This window comes from Mchenga conophoros, linkage group LG22, assembly GCF_057382185.1.
Source record: "Mchenga conophoros isolate Kocher_MC1m ecotype Shallow Benthic linkage group LG22, M_conophoros_male_GT1.1, whole genome shotgun sequence".
NCBI lineage: Eukaryota > Metazoa > Chordata > Actinopteri > Cichliformes > Cichlidae > Mchenga > Mchenga conophoros.
The window spans coordinates 11674238-11699691 of NC_140546.1; the positions used below are offsets into that span (position 1 = coordinate 11674238).

Genomic DNA, 25454 nt, shown 5'->3' on the forward strand with positions numbered 1-25454 from the left:
AATTCCTCTGACATCGTCTTATCAATCGTTAGCTTACTATGCAAACATGACAAGTGAAATCTCCCGCAGCTTAAACATGTGAGAGGTTGATCGCGCAGAGAATCGCTGAGCTTATGTGAGTGCGTGTGTAAAAGCATTTCAGTTCTGCTGAGCCAAATAAGACAGGTCAGGGTGAAGAAGTGACAGCCAAAGAAAAGCTTACCACAAAACGGAGAAGTTATGACAAATCAGACTATAAGGCAAAAAGAAAGTGCAGCTTTATGGTTTCATGGACAAAATAATTTCTGTGGCTGCAATATGACGAGCTAAATAACCAGGGCTGCACATAAGTGGTCCGCAGGTGCGTATTCGCTGTCAAAATAAAAAACGCGCACAAGGGTTAGGGTTAAATTTAAAAACTGTACTTTTGAGTTAAAATATATATTTATAATTTTAATAAATGACAAATTAAAAAGGCATGAACATTTTTTTTGTATCGAAAAAATATCGAACCGTGACACCAAAGTATCGAACCGAACCGTGAATTTTGTGTATCGTTGCACCCCTAATATATATATATATACATATATATACATATATATATATATATATATATACTGTTAAACTGATGGATGCTCAGTATTAATCACTGATAAAGTTTCAAATGACGAGGTTGGTGTGTGTACAAGTAATCCCTGTGAGCCAAAACCTCAGCCTTCAGTCTCGCTCTTTATGATATAAAAGAGAGCGGATATCCTAATATGGTCATCTCAGGCTTGTACCCTAGCTGGGAGCAGAGTAGCCCCACCCACATGCTATTTAAACCTTCTGTTTGTGAGGTGCAGCCAATGAGAAGAAAATTGGTTTAAAGCAGGAAGCTTTTAATCAAATGATGAACTGAGGGGCTGGCTCAAGGCTTGTGCAAAGTGACTCTGGTGCAGTCCAGAAAAAAATACTGAAGCATAACAGGTCATCTTTAAAGATTTATTTTATTAAAACTAGTTTTAATAAAATAATGGTTAATAAAATGGTTCTTTGATGTGAACACAGTGGAGCATTTAGCAGCTGAACAGAGCTTTTTTTTAACCTCCAGAGTTGGAGGAAACCAAACTCTAAGCAAAAACAGCGCTGCTAATGCAAAAACTAGCAAGCAACTAAAGATGAGCATGTTAACCACTTATGAGCTGCTAATGTTGTTTTCGTGTTGTTGTCGTATTGTTTGCGGTTTTACAGAACTGTTTGTGTTGACTGTGTTGTTTTATTTACATGGAAGCGGACACTGCTTCCATTTGTGCAAGTGTAAACAGGTTATAAAGGAATCTGGGATACACCCAAATCAAAGTGAAGATAATCCCAGACAATCAGTCGTTTCTGACAGAGACAAGTGAAACAAGGCAGAAGTAAGAAGGAAACAAATCAGGATCAACGACGAGTCACACGGCCGCTGATATCATGTCTGTATATCACATAGAGTTTTCTTTATTTAGCTTTTCCTGTCACTACACTCCTACTCTGCACTCTTCTAAGAGTTTCAGCTACTCACTGGGAACTTTCTTGCAGTTTGTAGTTTAAAGTCAAAGCTGAGAAAATCATTTTGTTGTGGAAACCTCTGTTGGAAACATCAACCCAACACAAGCATATATAGACCCCAGCTGCCCCACCACCACGCTCTTGTTTTGGACTCATAAAGTAGGGCATAACTTTGACTGGCTGACTCATGTTGGCCTGGCAGCACAGCGAATGTGATGACAGACCAAGTTTAATCTCAGCTGAGGTCCGCTTTTGGTGCGAGTTTGGCCCGGTAAAAGCAGGTCAACAAAGGACACCTATTTGTACAAGAGCTTCATTTCTCCTTAAGTATTAAAATTGGTTAAAATTGACCCTTTAATTAAATAAGCAGCTGTTTGAATACAATTCCAGCAGTTTTTGAGCAAGAGTACTGATGTGTGAGTGATTCTGGTGTGTAAAGTGTAAATATTAGCTGGATTTCTTAGTCTTCAAAGACAACCAGACTGCATACGCTTGGGGTTTGAGCTGCAGGGATAAGATAATTGGTATATTTCAGCATTTTTTAAATCCATAATAAATGAATGAATGAGTATTTAAAATCCTGCACTACAAGATGCTAGACGAGCTAACGATGAAAAACTGACACATATACGGTTGTAAATCAGTAAAAATGGAAACCAGTTAAAACAGCAGGATGCATATGTGGTTGTAAAAATAATTCATGGATCTTTTAATTTTTAATGCACTTTTTGCATCCCTTCCATAACAACTGCTGTAATATATGAGCCAACAATACTTAACTGAATGAATCCTTCATCTTATAAATGACATGAACATGAGTGAATGAAATCATCAGGAAGTTGGTGCTGCAGCATCAACGCTTTACTGTTTTGCTTCAAAAGCATCAGCTGTTTAGTGATTTCTGAGAAAAATCAACAAGCCTGAGGACAAAAGATGCCTCAGTGAGGCCACAAAGCCTCTACGTGATTTACTGCAGCTCTGAGCGTCAGGCACATCAAACAAAATGCTGAAACTCAAAGTTGAAAGTTAGAAGAAAACCCGTCCGCTATTCGTTTTCTGCAGCTTTCTGCAGCTCTTCCTTTTCCACTTAACTGAAGGGCTTTTCAAGGATCTTTTCAGTGAACAGAAAAACACAATGAGCTCCTAGCTGGAGTGCCAGGGCTCGCAGTGGGTAACGGAAGAAGCGGTGCGGTGTTACGAAACTGTAGGAGGCTGCGGAGATAATCAATCGACTGGTGCAGCAGGAAAAAGCTGCAGTTTGACTGGTTTAACGCTGCAGTTCCAAAATAACCATGCGGAGAGCAGAAAAACCCGAGAAACAGAGGGAAGCATCTGACAAACCTCATGATCGTGGCTTCTCACAAAATCAAAAAGAAAGATTTTGTCTGGTGACCATCGCAAAGCAAAGATGGCTGCCCACATACATGTGTTTTTATTATCATCATCTGCAGTCTTACAGCATGCGCCATCACATCATCTGCACTCTGATATTAGAGCCTGTGGGTCCTGTCACAGGGACGTTACACGGTGATGGACACGTGTGTGTTTATATGTGCGTGTGTGCGTGTTTGCTAAAGTGAGTATGAAGCGGAGCTACAACAGGGCTGTTATCTCCTCACACACATACACTTCAAAGCAGAAGAGAGGAGCTGCATCTGCTAGTGATTTCCCCGAGGTCCAAATCGCACATCCACAAATGCATCCAGGATATGTTGCAAAGCAGCATGGGTAAAATACAGGATACAGCTGAATGAGATTTTTATCTAAAATAAAAACAAGACATATGTTATTTGAAGGAAGGGATTGAGCAGATTAGGTTTCCTTTGCAGCACATGAAGCGAAATATAAATAACCCCCCCTCCCCCCCCCTTAAAAAAAACTACTCTTTGGCATCAGAGATGAATCTGGCTCCATTAATACAGATTTATTAAATGTTAATAGACAGTCCCGGTGCCCAAGGCAGTTTTTTTCTGCCTTGGGCACCTCTGAGTTCACTGAAAAGGCCCCGAGGACACAATCAATACTGTAGGCTCCTTCTCATACATCAAAGGGAGTCTTCAGAGTATTTAGGCTACATTGAAGTGCAGAGCCTGTGTTATTTATTTTCCATGTATCTTTGGACAACATTTAAAATCAAATAAAAAAGCAAAAAATGTGTGAAATTGTTATTCATCAAAGAGAGGTTTCTAAAAAGTTATAGTTTTGATAAAACTGAGAAAAGTTCAGTGAAATTATCTGGCTTAGCTCTTTTGATTGTTTTCTGAGTTGCAGAGTAAAGAAAAATTCATGAATTTTTTTAACAAACAATCAATAATCTACAGAAAAATAAATATAAGTCTTTTCAGACATATATCCAGCCACACGAGCCCACTTTGTGGCCTTGTCCTATGTTGCTAAGTTGGAAAACAATATCCCTGTGTCACTCCCTGAGGTCTAAGTCATGATTTGTGCCAACTCCAGCACTAGCTCTGCCTCTAAGCAATCAGCATGTGTATTTTTTATTTTAATTAACTGTTTTTTAGTAGCTTTGAAATCCAAGAACAAAACAATAATCATTCTGAATGCTCTTTTCCAAAATATGGAGTTGGTGTTAGGATTTCCAACTGTGATAACTTAGGGCTCATAGGGTTAATCCATTGGACTTGGGTAGCAGATCACTGTGTTGTTTTGTTGTTTGACAAGACAAAAAAGTCTCAAGGAGCCAATTGAGATGGTTGAGACGTCTGCTAGGATTGCTAATGGCACCTCCTAGTTGAGGCGTTTCAGGCATGTCCTACTGGACAACACCCTGGAGGAGACGCAGGAATGCTGAGAGATCACACCTCTCTGCTGACTTTGGGAGAGGGAGGTCTGGCCTTAGACTGCTGCCACCATAACCCAGACCCAGATAAGTGTAAGAAGATGGATGGATGGATGGATGGATACCCATTCACAGAAGCAGTTATGTTTTCTATGCTGATGGTGCATTCCTGAATAAGTTGGAAGTCATGAGTTCCCAGTTGGAAGTTATTTGTGAAACGCCCCCTCAACTTGGATTTCCCACTCTAAAGTTGGAGCAGACGAACATACCCTGAGTTAGCAAACCATGATGGACACTGAACGCACACAGTAGTAAGACTGTAAACTTTTAATCAGTACTGCCACTGTTGTGTATTTTTTACTCAAAAATCAAGCCATATGCATAGCACTGATCAGGTATATATCTATTGATGTGCTTTTTAAGTGCAAAAAATAAGTATTATGCTGTACTGCGATACCTGAATGGCTCTGACTTTGCTAAAAACCAAAACAAGGTCTGATTTTGATAGCTTTCTCTGAACTGGGGAGTGGCGTTCTGACATCTGTGTTCCGAGGTATCTGGAAAGCAGCATACACTTTTAAGATTAGGCTTAATTTTTTTTGATAAAGCATATAGTTAGGGTTGTGTCAGGTGACCCTGAATCCACCCTTAGTTACACTGTAATAGGCCTAGGCTGCTTGGGGCTTACCATGATGCAGGAGTATTTCTTCTTCACTCACCTTTTTCACTCACTATGTTTTTATAAACCACTCTGCATTTTATCATTAGTTATTAATAAACTCTGACTATCTTCCATAGTGTATCTGGGCAGATGGACGCCCCTCCCTGAGCCTAGTTCTGCTAGAGGTTTCTTCATGTAAAACGGAGATTTTCCTTCCCACTGTTGCCAAGTGCTTACTCATAATATCTGATTTTATTGCTGGGTTTTCTCTGTAGTATTGTAAGGTCTTTACTTACAATATGAAGTTCATCTAAGCAACTGTTGCTATGATATTTAAAAAACTGAATCTCGAATCAGACAGCAAGCCCCTCCAGGATCAGGGCGGGGCTGCTAGTTTTGGGATAAGGGCAAAGAGAAAAGAGAGCACGGGGAGACAGGAAAGAGAGACTTGGGAAGTCCCCCATCAGCCTGAGCCTATGGCAACATAGCTAAGGGATGGTTCTTACGTTTTATTTATCTACATGGGTGGTAGGTTGGCTGTTAAACGTTTGAAAGCAGTTGTTTACTCATAGATATATACAACTTTGGCCACAGCCATTAACTATATATTGCTCTAGCAAAGCTGTGCCTTAGGCAGTTATTTCTCTTAGTTGTAACAACTACTGGTAGAAATCTGACTGCTCATACATTAAGTTAGAACATATAAATTAAGCATATGTTTTCTTTTCCTCCCACATTATCTCTAAAATAGTCTCAGATGTGTACAGAAGTGTAGGTGTTGCTACCTCGTTGACTCTAATCTAAATGTGATATGACAGCCTCCTTTATGACTAACCCTGCCTCACACGTTCTCTAAAAGGATTATGCTGCAAAACGGATTATTAATATCAATGATCCATTCATGGATTCGGCTTTTTTGAATGCCGGATATGGATGGAAACATGACTAATCTGTGCATAAGCTCTCAGGAACCTGCTTCCCTCTCCTTCTTCATAGTCAGCAGCAGAAAGGAGCATTTCCTCTGCTTTCCCGAGTAACGGCTGTGATTTATAGCATCTGGTCACTAGGATGCTGACGTGGACAGCAGAGGTTAGCGCTCCTGTTAGTCTCCTCCTTCCATCCTTCCTTCCTTCCGTTCTTCTTCAAGGAGACGATCAAGCCACAACAACACTCCCAATCCAGTTTCCCAGAGTCATCCTAGCCGTTGCCCTCCACACGCATCCCTCCCACCTGCAGTTACAAGCGTTCAAGCCCCCGGGACATAAATGAGACACAGTTGGCAGAGCTGTGAGAACTTGAGCCCCGTCTGGATGCCGGAGATGAGAGGAGCTTTGTCCTCTGGGGTTGTTTTTGTACTCCCGGTGAAATAACTTTGCTCTGTATTAATGTAGATATTAAACAAGATAAACTGTAAGGAATAGACACGGACCAAATAAAAAAATTGAGTGGGTAGTTGCACTGCTACTCCTGTAAACCTTCATTGTTATGGAGCATATACTCTTTACAGTGATAACAGATTTACCCCCAAAATATTATTAATCAATAACGTGTTAGCATGGTTAGCTCGTTAACGTGTTAGCGCTGTGCAGACCCACGCACAGGGCGATCCGCGCTAACTGAGATTTGCCACGCTAATGCGGTTATGGCCTTAACGTCATTTTAACGATATTAACACTGACAGCACTGGTAATTATATAAAACTAAATTCAGATACTGTAGGATCTAGTTCCACTGTAGCAAGCATAGCAAGCTAGGAAGCCAAACAGGCTAATGTTTGTAGCTTATGTTAGCTGTGTGACAAAGGTTTACCACTCCACACAGCAGCAGCTGTTTATGGTCTTGATTAGATTAAAGGGTTATTGCAAAAACCTTGATTTTCTGTAGCTTATTGATTTTGTAGTTATAGTTAATGTGTTTTTTGACTTGTTGCTCAGAGAAAACAAACACAATTTTTTATTTTTTTTGGACTAATAAAAGTCTTTTTCACCACTGCATATCATTAACGCTTGTCTTCTCTCTCTTGCAGTTTGTGTTTTGTTCTGATTGTTGTTTGTGATCTCTCTAAGTTTTTTTTTCTATCAGTAAAGACAGATGGCTGCCCCTACCTGAGCCTGTCTCGACTGGAGGTCTCTCATTTAAGAGGTCTCTCCTGTTAAAGGGGAGTTCTTCCTCCATAGTTCCTAGGTCCTGCTCATTTTCTGATTGTGTAGTAAAGTAATGTCTTTACTCACAATTTAAACCTCTTTCAGACAAGAATGGTTACTTTATAAATAAAACTAAATTTAAATTTCATTCAATTACACTTTATTTTCAACCTGGAAATTGAACACAAGGGTTATTTCTTTGCTAAATTATGGAGGATAGAGGCAAATCTAAAGCCGGCAGTGAAAGGTTTCTAGGCTGAAATCTACATTTCCAGGCTGCCTGCGATCTTGAAAGCGTTCCAAGAACATAACGTCAGCATGACTGGGAAAGCTCACAGTGCCACAGGGAGTCCACGTCTCATGATTACTTCCACAGAGGAGCATTTAACTCCAAACAGAGATGCTCACTACTGTTAAACAGGGGGTGAAAAAGTCAACGTGATGGCACTGCAGATATCAGGAAAGAAGAGGTTTAAAACTAGGTAGGAAGGAGTTGTAGCATGTACAGTGTGAACTCCTTTAGAAAGACATTGCACAAAAAGTGAATTGACTCGTTGCAGGAAACTGGTGCCACTCCTATTGTGAGCCACAAACAGAGAGTCTTTGAACATGTCATGTCTTGGAGAGGCTTAGCTTGATTCCAGCACTCCCTGGGTAAGCGAATGAGTCTGGTAGCTGTGATTCATTTTCCCCAAACTAGCATTTTCTCTGAAACACCAGCAGGCACAGAAACAAGGCTCTGATATATGGCGTAATGTCCCTGGCTGACTGGTTTTACTGTAGATGGGGAATGACGAGCAGATGAGGTCAGGAGGGGTAAGGAGGGCTGTGCAGGGTGGTGTGTTTTAGGGATTTGGATGGTCAACATGCATTAGGGGCTAAACCAAAGGTCTGCCAACCTCAGACCTGAATAAACCACTTTGATAAGGGATTACAATTCCCTCTCCCAGCCCTGCAGGCGCACCAGGCCGCCATAAACAAACAATCCCCGGCAGGCCTTTCTTTTGGCTCTTTCTTTGCGCAAGAATGAGACTCCCATCTCTCAGATAGAAGTCAGAGAGAAAGAATGTTTCTGTTTATCTAACGCCCCTGCCTTTTTCGGTGTCTAACATTCCTGATAAACGTCACATGCCGGTCAACCCTGCTGTGTGCAGCGGTCTCTGCAAAGGGCCTGGAACCAAAACACTCTTTGTTTTCCATCTAGTGTTGCCATCTTAGATAACACACTGATGGGTGAATTTGCTCCAGAACAATAGTTCAAAACAACGCATGTATGATGTCCAAAAGAAAAGGCACCAAACAGCTACTTAAAAGTTGTCAACCATGGCAAACACACACACACACGCACACACACAGTGGCCCCAGGATTTCAGGAGTGTAACTATAACAAATCAACAACCACTTTCATGTCTGCTCAATAAGTCGCTCATATTCCTCTTCAAACAGACACCCACACATCCAGGGAGCGAGCACCATGCCTTTTGCAGTGATAAAGAGCTGCTGCGGCAGACGTTCCTTCGCTCCATCCATCTAGAGCTCTCCACGTTGAGTGGAAAATGGGGGTGGGCTGCCAATGAACAGAAAGTCCCCTACTGCCAGTGAGCACTGGTCAATGGCAAATATGTATGATAGTGGTGTGCAGCATGATGCTCATCCTAAGTGCTTTTATATCTTAAAAGCACATAGGCTGGATGAATTATTCATGTGTTTATAGTGTGTGGGGTTGTTGCATATATAAATCAAAACTGCACTAAAAATTAGTAAAAAAAAAACAAAAACTTGAATCTCTCTTCTCAGTCTACTGAAAAAATGTGTAGAACACATTTAATACAGCACAAAAGAGTCATGGTGAGATAAGCCTAATTAAAATACCTTTTTTCTGGATTTTTAAGCAAAAAAAGCAACCTAATCGATTATGTTCATTGATAACTGGCATCAATATGAATGTACAGTAAACGACACAGCTGGGGTCACTAATTCCAACTGCTTGTTATAAACATATACCAGTAAAAAGCTCAGATGTGTGAGAAATTCTGCAGCATCCAGTATCCGGGGTGCTCTTGAGCATGACACTGAGTTCCCGTTCGATTATTTATTTATTTTCTGTTTGAGCTGCATGCATTCACCTGCACCGTCTCTCTCCTGTGAGTCTACACTATACATTTTTGCTATATATCTGCGTGGGGCATTTTTCACCCAGTACACCGCCACTGACTTGTTTGGTAATGAAGACCACAGCTCAGTGCAGCATTTCCCGGATCTTTGCTGGTGAGGACCCGCCTGTTGGCGTGGCCGGACAAACACATCTCCTCTTTTAAGATGTCAGAGGGAGACATCTGATAGGCTACACTGCTTCAGCTGTTGAGTTTACATTTTATCCAACCATGTCTTTAGACGGGAAACCACGCTTCATATACAGGGGTTATAATTATAATCATAATAACATTTTTTTTTATTTACATAACATTAATGTAATGAATAATCAGATTCCACCCTACTGCCACCCGTTATTCTAACCCCCATTTTCCTTATGCTGACTGTAAAATACTCACTCTTGTCTGTTAGTGTCAGCTTCTCCTCGAAATTATGTCCGAGGTCCTTATAATCCATTGTTTCCATTCAGGCGGATCGCAGACCCTTTCCAGTTGCTGTCATTCCTCAGAGTCGCACAAGTACAGGAGATGAAACTCCCAAACACGCCCTTTGTAAAATCCAAGCCGAGCAAAAGGGAAAAGTGGCCAAAAAATCTATGGAAATAAAAGCGGATCCGGCTGGAAAAACAGCGCCGAGTCTCTGAAGTGATAAAATGTTACCGGGTGTGTTTTAAAAGCAGAGACTCGGTTCCGTCCGGAGAGCCTGTGGGTCTCTGCTGGAAAATCTACAGTGTGAGAATAAAAAGCTGTAGGTAAGTTAGACATAGGAAGGAAAGATTTCCGGTCAAGATTTTCAAAATAAAACATCCTTGATCAACGCTTTACTTCAGTGGCATTTCAGTTTTCCAAAATTAATTATTATGCGCATTAGGTGGTAGAGTAGTCATCTACCAATCAAAGAGGGTTAGGTCTCCGGCTAATCCAGTCTGCAGGTTGAAGTATCCTTATACAATGAACCCCGAGATTCCCCTTTACAGTGTGTGTGCAAACATTAGATACAGATGCAACTATTTGAAATATTTGACAAGATGCTTAGATATAGAAACAAGCACTTTTATATGTGTGTGATTGTCTGGGTAGATGAATGAGGTTTACAGTAAAATTACCTTTAAGTTAGAGAAGTAGAGAAGTGCTATATAAACTGTAATGTACATGTGATGACCATGGAAGCTTGTTTCTGCCACTGAAAAAAGAAAACACGTTTTATTTTTTGGTCTAATGAGTATACATAGAACATTTTCAGAATATCTATGTACTTCTTTATAGTCAGAGTAAGAAAAACATTTGGAGGGTGTTTCTAACTGCGGGTTGTTATGTGTTGGTAGTTAGTTAGTTAGTTAGTGAGTTAGTTAGTTACAATAGATACAATAATGAAAACACAGGAAATACATTTCTTACAGCAGGTAAAAGGTTATTGGGTTTATTTACTTTTTGATTATTTAGTGCAGGGCTTCTTTTGCATATTTTTAATTTGTTTTTGTTTTTGTTTTTTTGGTTCTTACTGGGGTTTTTTGTTGTTATTTTTATGATTTAATTTCCAGCCAGGGTATTATTACAATAAGTAATGATTAATAAGGCAAATCCAGTGAGGATCTTACAACTAGTGATTAAAAAACATTTTTAAAATTCCTCTTTTTCCGATTATTGTTATTAGTGTTGTACACTTTCAATTACTTTGAAACCTACAGTTATTTTTTGAGCCCTTAAATTTTTATTTATGTTTGTAACAGACGTTTTAAAAATGTCCTAATTCGTTTAATTTATTTTTTTCAATTTAATTTAATCTCCTCTTTCGAACTCTAAAAGCTTAAAGATTGTTATTTTGAAGGCAGGATTGTGTCATTTCCTGTTATTTCCTCTTCGCATTGCTCTGGCTTAACCTCGTTGGCAGCGAAAAACCGCATGCCGGACAACTGGACTGTACCATCTACACAGCGAGTGTAAAAAATACGCCACAGAAGAGCCAATACTTCACGAAAGTCTTCTGAAGGTCAAACTTCACATTTACAATAATTTCTCTTTGGCTTTATCCGCAGACGCAGGACATTAGTGTCCCCTTAACTGTCGGAGCCGCTGAATGGTTTGACCCATCAGATGACTCCTCAGCAGCTGAAAACGGCTTGCTGTGGGATGGGCTGTCATAACAACACTGTCGGTGTAATTACAGCAATTATCATCATGTTAATTAACCATTTGTAACAGTGAAAAGCTTTATTTTCTTTAAACATCGTGATATCTTTATAAGCGTGTATTATTTAAGCATATATGTCTGCAAGAAAACAGTATCCCATAGAGATTACACTTAAAAACAGGTTTAAAAAGTACCAAAGTAATCTTAAAGTTACCAATAAACATGAATATACAAAATATTACAAACATGAAGAGCACTACATATTGCACACCCGCTGTTTCAATCATATTTCCCCTGTTTAAAAGATGACAGGGACTTATCTGCTGCTAATTAACAATTAATGTGACCTCCCTGTCACTGCAGGAGGCCAGTGATCCAGGCTGAAAAAAAGAAAACAGAAAGAAAATAAACCCGAAATTATAGCAGTAGCAGTATAATAAAAAAAAGTTTGGAAAATGTGGGGAATTTTCACATGAACACATCTCAGAAGAGGAACCCATCTGGCTTATGTGAGGCTAAAGATAAGCGTCATACATTTTTTAAAGAGGAGCTTTTTGAAAAGTCTGATTAGAAAAAGCCTTTTGCTTTTTTTGCTTAACAATTAAGATTGAGGTCATCATTATATGTCGCTTCATGATGGATGGAAGTGATAGGAAATATAATACAGAGACACACAAACATCCTCCTAATGCACATCTGAGGTTCTTTTCAGAGCTGGACACATTATCCAACATGGTGACAGAGCACATACTGACGTACTAAAGGGCCAAATGTATGTGAGCATTACCGGAGAGATAAAATATGCATGACCCACTTAGCTAGGTGAAGACACTCAGGACTCTAAACACTGATGCTGCTGATGTAGCTACAGACTCAATATCCAGGTCATTCACTCAAGTTTGTGTAGCTTTTTATGTCTGGGGGAAAGTATTTGGCTCTTTCGTGCTTTCTTAGTTTTTTGCATACTTGTCATACTTACATGTTTTTTTTAAACTTTTTCCCCTAAAAAACACAATTTAAAAACTGCATTTTGTATTTAGTCAGGTTACCTTGTTATATCTTGTTATCTTCTTATGTTATCAGGTTAAACTAGAAAATATGACAAATGTGAGGACAGAAGAGGAAGATGACATAGGATGTGTAAATGATGTGCTAAGTTATCTGGTTAATGTAATGTTCTTTGGAAGTATCTTCGTTGTGTTTTTGTTTAAAGGCTGTGTGAGAATACTGGACATAAAAACATTAAAACTAAGACACTTTGAGCATTTTATATGTGGACAGCAGGTAACCGCAAACATCTGTGCAGTCTTACTATGTTTGAGAGCCTGCAGCGCACCTCGCCTATTATCAAAGTAAAGCATATTAATGAGGTGTTGTAGCTGCTCAGATTTGCTTTGATCATTGCAAACGCAACACTAACTATTACTAAAGCGCTGTGTAACTACTGCAAATGTCTGTCTTTAGTAATATCAACAGACAAACACACACGTAAAGAAAATCCTGACACTTTCATTCTGAATCCTCTATCTCAGCCCATGTTGTGGTTTCCATGATCACTGTTTGGTTTGGTCAATAATTTGGATGCATAAGCTGACGTTGCTCTTTTGCATCACTTTCCAAATTCCACTTGGATGTATGTGATAAGCTGACAACACAGGTCAGCTGATCTCACAACCTATCCAACGCAGTATGAATCAATTTTGGGAGTTGTTTTGACATGAGTCAGCTCTCCACTCCTGCACGGCTACATCAGACTTTAGTGTTTAAAGCCTGATAACAAACCTAAGGAAGAAATCCCATCAGCGTGCAGGGAGGGGCTAACTTGTCAGAGTTGGCCATCACAGAAAAGGTTTAGTTATACTCATGTTTAAGGCTCTTTTTTTTTACCCTAGGCACTCATTCCTGCTCAGTGTTTGTACTCCATGTGTGTCACAGTAAAACCACACATAAAATATTGGCTGCAGGGTTTTGAGCATTTTTGACTGTTGCCATTTTGGCATTTTAAAACCAGATGTGTAGAGAGAGGGGGCAGGTTTGACAGCAGAAGTCATTAAACAAGGATCATACCATGGGTAATACACTTTTGTGACTCCTGGAATAACCAACATATACATACTTTTTACAGTATGACCCAGCATAAGTGACTGAGGTTATAAATTCATCAGGAAAGTTTTTAACTAAGGTCAAAATGGTACATGTGAGGTCCCGCAGACTTCCTCAGGAATCAACCCCTGGGGGCCATTTTAAGAAGAATGCAGTTTTAAGGCATTTGTGTGTTCATATATATATATTTTTTTAGATATACAAAGACACATATCTATATATATATTTTGTGGCACAAGACTGAGTGAATGACCCAAACTGTCGTCCTTAAAGCCTCGCCAGTGGGACTAAAAATCTAAATAAAATGGACTAACAGGCCCGTCGTCTTCTCATGTTATGATCCCGAACAACTCTATAAATACACCATGTGCCTTTAAACATTTTACGCAGGCCCATGAAATTACAGCAAAACAAAACGTGCCTGCAATTCACTGGTGTACTGCCAAGCAGCAGACATAAGCACAACATGACACAATTAGCTGTTCACTCTGGTGCAGAAAGCAGTGCTGTACCCTGTCTCGTTGTTCCTAGAGCCAAATCTAACCTTTACCTTTAATATTTGAAGCCACCGGAGCGTTGTTCTGAATCATATTAGGTGTGCTGCGTCATAATCAGCATTTAAAACGGAGCTAAAAACACTCCTGTTTAGATGAGCCTTTTAGTGGCCTAGTTCCTGATCCTTCATTAGCATTTTATTCAATTTCTGCTTCTTCTATTGGTTTTAATTCTGAGATTTCATCATTTTTAATGGTCTCCTGTTGATCTTAGTCATTATGTAATTTCATTTCTGCTTCTTTTGCTGCTTTTTTAAGTTAATAACTGGTTTTCATTTGTCTGTTACTGATTTTTTGCTCATTCTGTGGTAGCTCGTGCTTTTTGGGTGAAATGTGCTTTATATATGTGCTTGCTTTGCTAGGTAACACACCTGGTAAGTGCACTTAATGAACTAAAGAAAAGATCAGTGAGAAAATTCAAATTCAGTGTGCCTGCAGCATTGTTCTATAGCAATGCTCCTTCTCACTGAGCCTTTCTTTGGGGGAATGCATGTCCACACTCGCCTGCACCTGATGGGGAAGTGGCGAGGTTCAAAGAGAGTCCCATACACCCACAAAGGCATGTTGTTAATGACCCGTCCGGGACAACACCACAAAAGTGCTACAAATCAAGCTTCGTGCCTGCAGTTACACTTTAAGCATTTGTCTGGATACTCCCTGTGCATTTTACCCGAGTGGGAGAGAACCTTCATGTCAGCAAAAGCAGAGTTTTAAATTGCTTTTCTCTTTGTATAACCACAAGAACACAATGCTTTGGTTTTACAGGGCGAGTGCACATATTTGGAAAGCACACTGCTGAAGTCAGAGTCTGAATATAACTACAGCTGCCACAATGTGGGTGTCAAGCATGTCTGCAGTTGGTGGGGAAAAAATCTCCAACTGATTTCCTTGCGAGCAGATGACACTGAGGTCTGAAGTGGATCGCATCTTCTGAGTGTGCAGATGGAAATAAGCATGAGGTTTCCATAACAGCTCTGAGACAAAATGTTTTTCACGTCGAAGTCAGTCAGGGGGCAGATTTGTCTCCATGAAATTAATTTTCACATTAACAGCTGCATCTGCTGAACACAAAATGCCACGTCAAAGTTTGGAAGGATGTCTCAGACTGAATGCTTTGGAAAACACAGGGCGTTAGATGAGATGAGTAATAACACTTCATGTTTATGTCAAAAATGAAGCTACATGTAGTTAGCTCAGCAGAAAACCTGGAAACAGACATCTCTGATTGCCACTTCATTTCTTTAAAGCCTTTTCAAATTGTTTCCAATATTTATGCCGAGTTAAGGATCCAGAACAAGGACGAAGCATCACCTATGAGGATGGACAAAGTTGCTGGTAGGAGTGGGTGTGACAATTTGGAAACCACCCCCTGAAATAGTCAAAGTAAATACCAACATTTTATCACTACTTAATCAGCAGTCCCCCAAACACCTGTGAACAATATGCGCATGTTTTTGTAAGATTTTAAAGACTTAACTTTAAAGCAAAAATATTTCAGCTATTTTGCTTTTGGTTTAATTCTGTTTATCTGCAGGTTTTTTTCTTGTCATATCAGTTAAACCAGCCACTCCCCAGCTTTCAAGCCTTAATAAAGTCCAAAGAGGTACTAAACACTTTTTTCATTTACCAGTCTGTAAATAAGTTGATTTGACAGCCTCTACCATCTCCAAAAACACCGCTATACCAGAAAGTTTATAATGAAAAGACTCACCAGTTAAAGTATCCTGAGTGGAAATCTAGGTCAGGGTTGAACAACACAAAAGATGCCCATTGTACAACGCATGTCCTGCCCCTGACCCAAAATGCCAATTATCTTCTCCATAGCGGTCGAACACATCCAGCCAATCATCCTGGTGCATTGATTCAAATCCACGCTTCGTGAAATATCTGGACGTTTAACTGCCCGACACATATTTATTTCAAGGGGAACCGTCATTAATGTAAAGTCTGAGTTTTAATGGCATTTAAATCACGGAGTATTTTGAAGGTCTTTACTTTGCTAGGTTAGCTTTGTGACTGCAGCCTAAAATTGCTTGGAATTTGTAAGCCAATAAGTTTACAAACAAATACAAACACTGTATTTTTAAACAACGTAACAAAAAAGTGAGCATAATCATACAAAACAACAGTTAAACACTTATATGAGCAAACAGAGATCAAGATCATTAATGGTTAGTCAGACAGTTTTTAAATCACCTCGACATATGAGGTATTAAGATAATTCTTCTATATTGGTGTCATACAATTACCTTCTTTCAAAGCATCACATTGCTTCAGGTAGTTGTTAGGTAGAGTTTTATTATCAAAATACCGATTACAGCAGCTTTAGAGATCAAACACAAGGTTTTACATTCGTTTTCTCGACTTATCTGAACCACAAAGCTGCTGTTCCTGCTCAGGACTCGCTCCATGATTATAAGATAAGATAAGATAAGATAAGATAAGATAACCTTTATTAGTCCCACACGTGGGAAATTTGTTTTGTCACAGCAGGAAGTGGACAGTGCAAAAGTTATTGTGGACACATAAGTTTATAATGGCATTTATCACAATAACCACGGAAAACATGGAAAAGATGGCGTGTGTAACTTTGTTGTGTTTTCTGTTTTGGAAAATTTTATTAAAAAATTGAAGTAACAAGAGAATCTGGGACCAGAGCTGCACAAGGCCTTACAAAAAGAACATTTACAATCATATGTGCATTAATAACATAATAATAATATTTGATTTTTTTTAAACATTGTGAGAGAGTCAGCTCCAATGCAACGTGATACAGGAACTGAGTGATGCGTCCATTTGTCTTTTGGGTTAAACACCACCCTGCCTCATGCCCAGTCAGTCACATTGCTCACATACACAGTCACTCCACCCCTTCGCCTGCCCTCTGGCAGTTGGCAGAGTGGTGTCATCTCGAGCTCTCAGCTGTTACTGTGGCGTACCATTGGCTGGACCGGCAGCTGCTGGGGACTGTGCCAACACTTTCTTCTATATCACTTTAGAGCATCAGGAAATCCACAAGGACAAAACATATGGCTTTTCAAGAATTCTGGCATTTGACCACCACCACAGTGGATAAATACTGATTATGATTCATTTCCGAAAACATCCAAACATTCCTAGGTCTGATTGGCCAACATAAACATGGAACTAGAGACTAAATTGGTGCAAACATTTAATTTTCATCCAATTCACTCTAAAAGTGCCGATCTAAGAATGGCAGCAATCACAGTTCATCTGAGTGAAGGTGTACGTATCTACAGTGCAGTCTGAGCTGGAAGCTTCACACAGGAACCCAGACTCTGGAGTCGTTGTAAAAGAAGGAATGCTTTGACAAGAGCTGTGGGTTATAGAAACCTGGAAGGAGAGAGAAAGTTTTACTTAATGCTTTCATGAATGCAATAACAACTACTTTAGCTGCTCCTTTATTCATAAGGGATTGCTCTACATGTTTGGTTTGGCAGATCTTTTTTTGTATCTCCTCCTGAGATCAAAGCAGGGATCTGTGCTAGTAGGCAAATGTGTAAACTGCTATGCAACCAATTTATTAATGACGCCTTGTTTCAATCAGATTCCGTCAATTCCATTTTAATTATGCAACACCAAATCACAACAGTAGTTGCCTCAAGACGTATATATTAACATAAAGACCCTACAGTATTAGAAAGAAAGACCAAAAATCACACAAGCCCCCTATGAGGAAGCATTTGGTGACAGTGGAGAGGAAAAGCTTCCTTTTAACAGGAAGAAACTGGATATCTATATTGTCATGCGCACCAGTGTTATTTAAGTCCCAGAAAATCAGAGATCAAATGCATGTGAGAAAACTGCCTCATTTATCTTATTACCTGGTCCTGGGATCTTATCAGCCACCGGTTTTTGGGGTATTCTTTGAGTTCTGGATGCAAAAGCAGCAGTGGGTATGGACTGCTTTGATGGCCGGTCATACTGCCCTATGTCATAGTGCCCAGGACCCGGCAAAGGAGGATCCTTAGGTACAGTCTGAGGAGGTGCTGCTATTGCCAAAAAATATCTTCTCCTTCAAACACACATAAAAGGATGTAAATTTTAGATAATAATAAAAAAAAAGTAGCAAAACCTAAACATTGTATGGTTACTTACGGAAGGATTGTCTTCTTCACTGGGGTGGGTGCCTGATGGGGGTTGTAGGCCCCCGGGCCTGGCACACAGTGGTCGGCCGGAGGAAGGATTCTTTGAGTTTTTGATCTGAAGGGTGACAAGACCGCCTTTGAACCATGCTGGATTAAGCTGCTGTTCACCTCGTAGTGGCCTTTGAGAAGTTTTTAATATTAAAAATTTGAGTGCAAATTTAATAAGAAGCTAAAAAAGACAAAACTTCAATGCAGACCTGGTGATGGCACATTTTTGGGGGGGTAAAATGAATCCCGTGTGGTTCTTGAGAGGAAAGGCGATGTACCGACCACTGAGGAGACGCTTACTCTCCTCACACAAATGACCTGTATAGAAAGAAAAAAAATGACAAAAAAATACACAACAGGATCTCAGAGATTACACCCTGAATCAGCTTTTATAATCAGCACACATACATCATACTGATTTGGAGCTGGAGTTATATGTTTAGGACCATCCATCTGCACAGCTATGGGCAGCCTGAAGACCCTGGAGGCTCCAGTGTTGAAGTCATATTTATTTATGAAGGAACTCTGTAGGTTGTATGCATTTGGGCCTGGAGTGGGTCTCTGTGGCCTTCTGTCAACCTGGGAAAGAGGATGAAGTGATGAAGACATTTAAAAGCAGCAGGGGATTAAAATTTATTAGACTAAAAACAATCAGGTAAATCTAAACTAAGTACTGGAGCCATAACTAACACTGATTTTAAGATTTCTTCTGTGTCATCTTCATTATAAGGCTCAAATATGTTTTGTGGCTCCATACTTTTTTCTTTTTTTTGGATCACAAATTGCTCAGAAAAGGATCCTTTGACATTAAATGTTGCCAACTCCTGCCAGATTATTCAAATTAGGGTTGCAGTGAAACTTAAGTCTGTTAACATAGGATGAATGGCAGGGTGTATACGCCAATCTAACAATGATAAGATAACTTTATTGTCTCCCATAGGAGAAATTCATCCTGGATCAGGCAATACATAAAAAGGCACACAGACAAAATCCACTAGCAATGATGCTGTAGAAAAATAACTTACTGGGTAAGTAAGGATTTTCTAAAGCCCCATTGGGGCAAGAAGTATGATTTAACAAAACAAAACAAAGTATAAATAATCAACAAGACTTCAGAATAAATGCCCAAAGGCGTTTCAAGATGATACCTAGTGGACTTCCTGACCTTGGATGGGACAAAGCCGGTGGTGCCCCTCTTTGAGAAGGAAGGACAGTTGACTTCAGTGCTGGTAAAGCAGTCGTAGGTTCCCGGTCCTGGACTTTCACTCTGACACACAAACACCATACACGTTATTTATGAGGTACTGTTATTATTATTCTTTTAAAATGCTTTGAATTTTGATGGAGTTAAACTTCCTACCAGACTGATTTGAGAAGCAAACCTCTTAGCCTGGGTGGAAAAGCCCTTCTTTTCCTGATGTGTTGTCATCGCTATTTGGTACTTAGCTTGTATTTAACAAACCTTTACTAGCTACAAGATAAAAGAAACCATTATGTCACGTTTTCAGCTTAAGAATTTATAAGGATTTCCACTTTGGACTCACTCGAAGCCATCTGACGCTATTCGAGCTCCTTGGAATTTTAAAGCAGTTGCTATGGTGATGTGAAAACAGATCTATCGCGAGACTCCAGCGCCACCTGTCGGTGAAATGGAGGCGGGCTTCTTTATTGTACCGAGTTTCTTCTGTTTGTTTCCAGATTAATCGGCCATCCGTCATGGCGATGCATGCGAAGGCGACTCCGCCGCAGATCCCGGACACTCGCCGGGAGCTCGCTGAGCTCGTAAAGAGGAAACAAGAACTCGCCGTAAGTAGACGTTAAGGTGGTTTCCTTAAAAATAAAAGTCGCATTTAATATTTCACCGCGGGAAAATTTCTCGTGCGCGTTGCTAGCCGAGGCCTCGCTACATGCTAAACTAATGTTAGCCAGAGCTAACGGTAGCAGCTAACTTAGTTAGCGGGTCGACAGCGTTGTTTGGCTGACAACGTTTGATTAGGAGTAGTGTTAGTAGTAACAAGACTCCGTTCGAGCTCTCTGAATATTTCTTTTAAGTGTTTTTATGTATATCGACTTCACAGCAGCGCTTTTGACAAAATATTCTAACAACTTAGCGTAGCTAAATTTTATCAGCCGCCCTGCTTGGCCAAGTTCTCGCGAGAAGTTGGTGTCACATGTGTATTGTGTACATCCAGCCAGATACCTATATTTTTACCTCTCTAACATGAGGCATAATAAATCAGCATTGCGACAGACATCGCTATCTTCACTTTTGCGCGCTCTCTGAATCCTTTCTGCAAATGCAAGTGAATAATTAACACTTCAAAAGAGACATATTTTATTCTTCTAATTTGTGTGTATATAAATAAATGTCTGTTAAAAGTTTACCAGCCAGGTTGATTAATGTAATGACTAAAACTCAGATATCTAACTTTTATTCTTTTCCTCCACATTCTTCACTGTCACAGGAGACATTGGTGAACTTGGAAAGACAAATATATGCATTTGAAGGCAGCTATCTAGAAGACACCCAGATGTATGGCAACATCATCAGAGGATGGGACAGATACCTCACCAACCAAAAGTAAGCAGCTTTGTGGAAATTCATTTACACTAAATGAAAAGTGAGCCATTGACTAATATTAATTACATACAAGCCAGCAGGAGGAGGAAGAGTACAGCCGATGGCTGAAATAAAGTTCCAGTAAAATTACGAAGAAAAAAAAAAACTACATCTAGTTGATGTTGAAGCAAAAAAAAGTCTGAAGAACTTTCTTCTCTTTTCGTAAGGAAAAACTTAAAATAATTTTAAATATGCCATTTTTTCTGAGGCCCAGTGTGGGCATTTGGAGCCACTTTTGGACCAAACCATTGTTTAAATTTTTTACATTTCTGTTTGCTTGTTTTAATTTAACAGGAACTCCAATAGTAAGACTGACAGACGGAATAGGAAATTCAAAGAAGCAGAGCGTTTATTCAGCAAGTCATCTGTTACATCGGTTGCAGTAAGTCTTTTGCTTATTATTTAACAGGTATGCTGTATAATAACAAAAAGGATTTACTAAACTGTTCAATCGGTGACATTTTTACAGGCCGTGTGTGCACTCGGTGGTATACCAGATCACATGAATGAAAAGCGTGAGTTTTGCTTTTGAGCTAAGCAGCATTAAAAGTTTGTATTTTGTGGACTGGTAGTAATTTTTGTCATTTATGCTGTTGTTTTGATTTCTTCAGGTGAGGCAGGCAGCGGCACAGAAAGCGATACCTCTCCAGATCTCCAGAACCAAGAAAACGAGCCCAGCCAGGAGGACACGGAGGATGTGGACTCAACACTGCAGGACCTGAAGCCTCAGAAGGCTGCCTCCTCCTCCTCCTCAGGCAGCCACCACGGGAGTCACAAGAAGAGGAAGAACAAAAACAGACACAGGTATTAAATAAAGGAATGAGACACGGTGGGATCAGCATGTTGTTAAAATATCCTTGCGTTTTTTGGATTACAGAGCTACATCCATAGCCGTTCATGTAGACTGCTCTTGACAAGCAGGTTACAGAACATGTTTGCGCAAAATTTCTGTATACATCAGAGTTTCTACTAGTAAGGAAACCCCTGTGGCTTCAATCAGAGACACCAGGGAATCTATTTCTCATTTTACTGCCTGTACCTGCAAGAGCTCATTGAATTGTGTTGTTCACAGAGAGATCACAAAAAGTGATCTAGTATGGCTAGAATAAGTTTGCAACTTGGATTCCAGAAGCTCCCGTGTTGTTTTTTTGCTGCCTTGGTGTGTGAGTGTGTACACAGTGGGGGGTATTTAAAGGTATTTTGGGGGGAGGCCAGTATAAAAGGAGTATTTTCTCTTCCAGTAGACTATTACATTTTCTCACGGTTGAATGAATGAGCATTCTCCTGGACAGATTTAGCTGTGAAGAAATATTCACACTTTGCAATCCAGTCTTCTCCTCGATTACAGATGTCACAGTTGAGGGGAAAACAAAAAAATCAAAAAACGGAAAATGTAATAGCAGGGAAATGAATGCTTGTTTGTTTTTTTTTACTGAACGTATCACTTTTTTCTCCTGTTTCAGCATCTCCCTCTGTTATCTGACACTTGCAGATCTGCTTGTACACTTGTGTATCCAGCCCAAGTACACACAGCTGTGCTGGAGACACGAGAGTTGGTCGTAATTAGTCAGTGCACAACAAGTCAAAAAAAAGACATTTTGGATGTGCTGACGTTCTCATGCATGACAAAAGCAATCATAAAGCAAAGAAAAAACCAAAGTCGTGATATAGCACAGACTAACCAGTTGAGGCAACAGTAGATGAATAACATGTTTTCTGAGATAAAGTTGCTTTTTCTTCTTTCTTTTTTTTTTCTTTCGTCTGCAGTGTGACAACTGCACAGATGTCTTACAACAGGTTAATTGAAGTGTTTGTGACATTTGAGCTTCTGCTTTCAGAGAGAATGGAGGGTATTATTTTGATATTCAGCCTAAAATATGTTGAGAGATTTCTGGTCCACATCACCAAGCTTTACAATCTCAGAATAACCTGGTTATTGTTTTTTCTTTACTTCTGAGCTTCTAAAATAAAAAGGATTGGGTTTAGCTTCTTGGTGTTACTTTCCCCAACAGGGAGTGTACATGGTTTCACTAGTAAACATTACTCAAAAGTCTGTTTATTTTTCTTAAAGAAATTTACTGTGCTTGACCAAAATTAGACTTATTCAAAGTGGGTGATCAGAGGGTCAATAAATGATAAGTTTGTTAAGACAAATTAGGTTTAACGTGTCATGTCGACGTGTTTTTTGTTGACTCGGGCCTCACTGTTCATGCCTACATATTAACACAGCAGGTTCTCCTCCTAACACAGCGTGATGGGGTGGTGCTCTCACTCTCTAAAGTTTGGACTGCAGTTTTATATACTCGTAGGGCTTTAGGCTCAGGTTGGTAAACTAACAGCTGCTGCTCTCTTCCCTCCCCTAATGCTGCTCCCTCAGTCCTTCTGCCATGTTTGATTATGACTTTGAGTAAGTCTGAATTTTACTTCCTGCTCCTGTCACGTTTACATCCTGCCTGCTACTAAGCCCATCATCAAAGTATCCACTGTTTTCCTCTCCTCTATGTCCTCTTACTATTTTTATTTGTATATTCTTCTCTAAATCTTTGCTTTTCTTTTTTAAATTTTGATTTCAACTTTTTATTTTATTTTATTTTTTTAAGTTTTCTTCTTTTATTTGATTTGAATAATTTTTTATTCTTCAATTTTTGCATATGTTTACTTTATTTTTACATCTATTTTATTTTAAGTTTTAATTTAATTTCTGATTTTTACTTATTTTTGCATGTTTTAATTAAGCTTTATTTTAACTTCGAACCTTTTTAATTTTAATTTTTCATTTCAATTTTTACTTTTTATTTTTACGTTTTCACTTTTTTATGCATGATTTGACTTTAATTATTAATCTTCTCCCTCTGTACGGTTAGTTTGAATTGAAGCCTGCTTGTTATTTTATTACTCAGTCACACTGCATGTCCAACACTTCATTCTTTGATATGTACATATTTTCTTAAATGCATGCCAGCATCCAGCACTCTGAGCGTCAGTAAATTTTCTTGCTTCTTGATGGGTTTTCCCACAGATTCATTTCAGTTTTGCTTCTTCAGCTCCGCTTGCTGGGTTGCTCGTTAGATGACGGATTGGTTAGGAGGTTCTGTATGAGCAAGAACGATCATGCGGTCATGTAGTTTTATTGTTACCAGGCTTATTTATTTATTTATTCATTTTTAGGCTTCTTCATAGTACAGTAGTGGTACTGCTTTTCTCCATAATTCCCATCAGAAGCAGGATTTTAATGTAAGATGACTAATGCTGTCTTTGTTCTTGTTTCAGGTTTGACATGAAGGTTAACAAGAAACCCAGAGCTGTAAGTTCACTGTTCTGTTACACTGAGACACTTTAATGTCTTTGACATTTACTTTGCTGCTTCTATTACTTGTAGTGACTGTTTTGCTTTACTTTTGCTTTATTGAATCTCTTGGATAGAGCTCTTCGTTTTATAGAGGCTAGATGCCTTGCTGTATTTTTATTTCTTATTTATTTATACATAAATAAGAAAGTTCAGGTCAATAAAATATGTTTTAGACATTACAGGTTGTGTTTGTATCGTTTTGGCAGCTGCGACATGAATTTTCCAAATTTGGGTATTTAAAAAAAAATGATGTTAATCTATTTATCTTTTAATAAAATGGCAGCTGATCGTTTAAATTCAGAAGTTTCGATCATCTGACCAACAGCCTGAAACCTTAAATAATCCAGATTCCTGTCATCTATGACGTTTTTGTCTTCCTTACCCTAAAAATAACTGAAAGAGGTATTTCTTTTAATTTAAGTAATAATTACTTTAGTCGACTGATTGATGAATAACTGTTAAGTGTGACTCGGCTCCTATTTTTATGTGCAGGATTACTCGACTTAAAACACCTGGAGGACCTGGACACATGAGGATACATGAGATTTCTGGACTTTTTTTTTTTTTTTTTTTTTAAATCACTTTTTGTTGTTGTTGTTGTTGTCGTCATATTTCAGCCTGTACTGTGTACATCAGTTGAAACATTCCCCTCACCGCCTACCACTGGATGGGGTTCACTTTTTGATCTACCTTCAGTAGATATACGGTGTTGCTTGTTACTTGTCGCCTACTGGCGCTCTCTGCCAGTAACACATCATCTTGTATAGTGTTTTCTTTTTTTGTTTTTTAAAGAAAATGACTGTATTTATTGTGTAGCTAATTTTCTTGTTTCCCATTGTAAGAAAATCTTTTTTTTGTTAAGCATCACATGGTCGGATTACCCTCAAATCCCCCAAATTCTTTTATGACATTGTTTGTTTGACAAAAAAATAAAATACTTCAAGAATATGTTTTGGTTTTTAAAACTATCGAGGTATGCGACTGTTATTAAAATGTCATGACGGGAAGCTTCGTTTAGCCTAACATTCCCACACATACAGCACATACATGAGTGCAAATATCAACAGTGTTTATGTGACTAGTGCATAAAATAGCCGGCACATTTTCGTCTGTCAGTTCTCAGCTTGTTTTAAAATGTTTATTTAAGTACACGAGCACAGTCTGGTGGTTGTCGGGCACATGGTCGTTCAGATTGTCTTAGTCCTAAACTTGAATGGCTTTACTTGATAAAATACTTGAATACTTTTAAGGTATTTTGTGAAATGTTTGAAAG

The 25454-nt window shown here is 39.2% G+C and overlaps 3 protein-coding genes across 17 annotated transcripts in view; 1 reads left to right on the forward strand and 2 right to left on the reverse strand.

The window, feature by feature from the left end:
* LOC146548891 (uncharacterized) overlaps positions 1-10008 on the reverse strand; it is a 56802-nt gene extending 46794 nt beyond the window's left edge. For 12 of the 14 annotated variants that reach the window (XM_085261573.1, XM_085261571.1, XM_085261563.1 and 9 more), the window contains exon 1: positions 9667-10007. In XM_085261573.1, the coding sequence (XP_085117699.1) occupies positions 9667-9733 (67 nt within the window). In that variant the 5' untranslated portion in view covers positions 9734-10007. Of the gene's footprint in view, positions 1-9666 lie in introns of all 14 variants that reach the window. The other 2 variants (XM_085261565.1, XM_085261564.1) reach the window with 1 other exon arrangement.
* Positions 10009-16336: 6328 nt separating this feature from the next.
* On the reverse strand, positions 16337-19915 carry stpg1 (sperm-tail PG-rich repeat containing 1). The gene is made up of 8 exons (XM_085262554.1): positions 19757-19915; positions 19573-19683; positions 19378-19479; positions 18621-18791; positions 18422-18530; positions 18175-18343; positions 17901-18091; positions 16337-17409 (listed from the first exon to the last, which is right to left on the reverse strand). The coding sequence occupies exons 2-8, from the start codon at positions 19639-19641 to the stop codon at positions 17336-17338; spliced, it is 885 nt and encodes a 294-aa protein (XP_085118680.1). The 5' UTR covers positions 19642-19683; positions 19757-19915; the 3' UTR covers positions 16337-17335.
* meaf6 (MYST/Esa1-associated factor 6) lies at positions 19889-25129 on the forward strand. 2 transcript variants are annotated; one of them, XM_085262556.1, is made up of 8 exons: positions 19889-20018; positions 20678-20793; positions 21127-21214; positions 21302-21347; positions 21444-21636; positions 23210-23239; positions 24103-24136; positions 24674-25129. In XM_085262556.1, the coding sequence occupies exons 1-8, from the start codon at positions 19929-19931 to the stop codon at positions 24686-24688; spliced, it is 612 nt and encodes a 203-aa protein (XP_085118682.1). In that variant the 5' UTR covers positions 19889-19928; the 3' UTR covers positions 24689-25129. The 2 variants fall into 2 exon arrangements, with proteins under 2 accessions (XP_085118682.1, XP_085118683.1); XM_085262557.1 differs by lacking the exon at positions 23210-23239.
* The last annotated feature ends 325 nt before the right edge of the window (positions 25130-25454 follow it).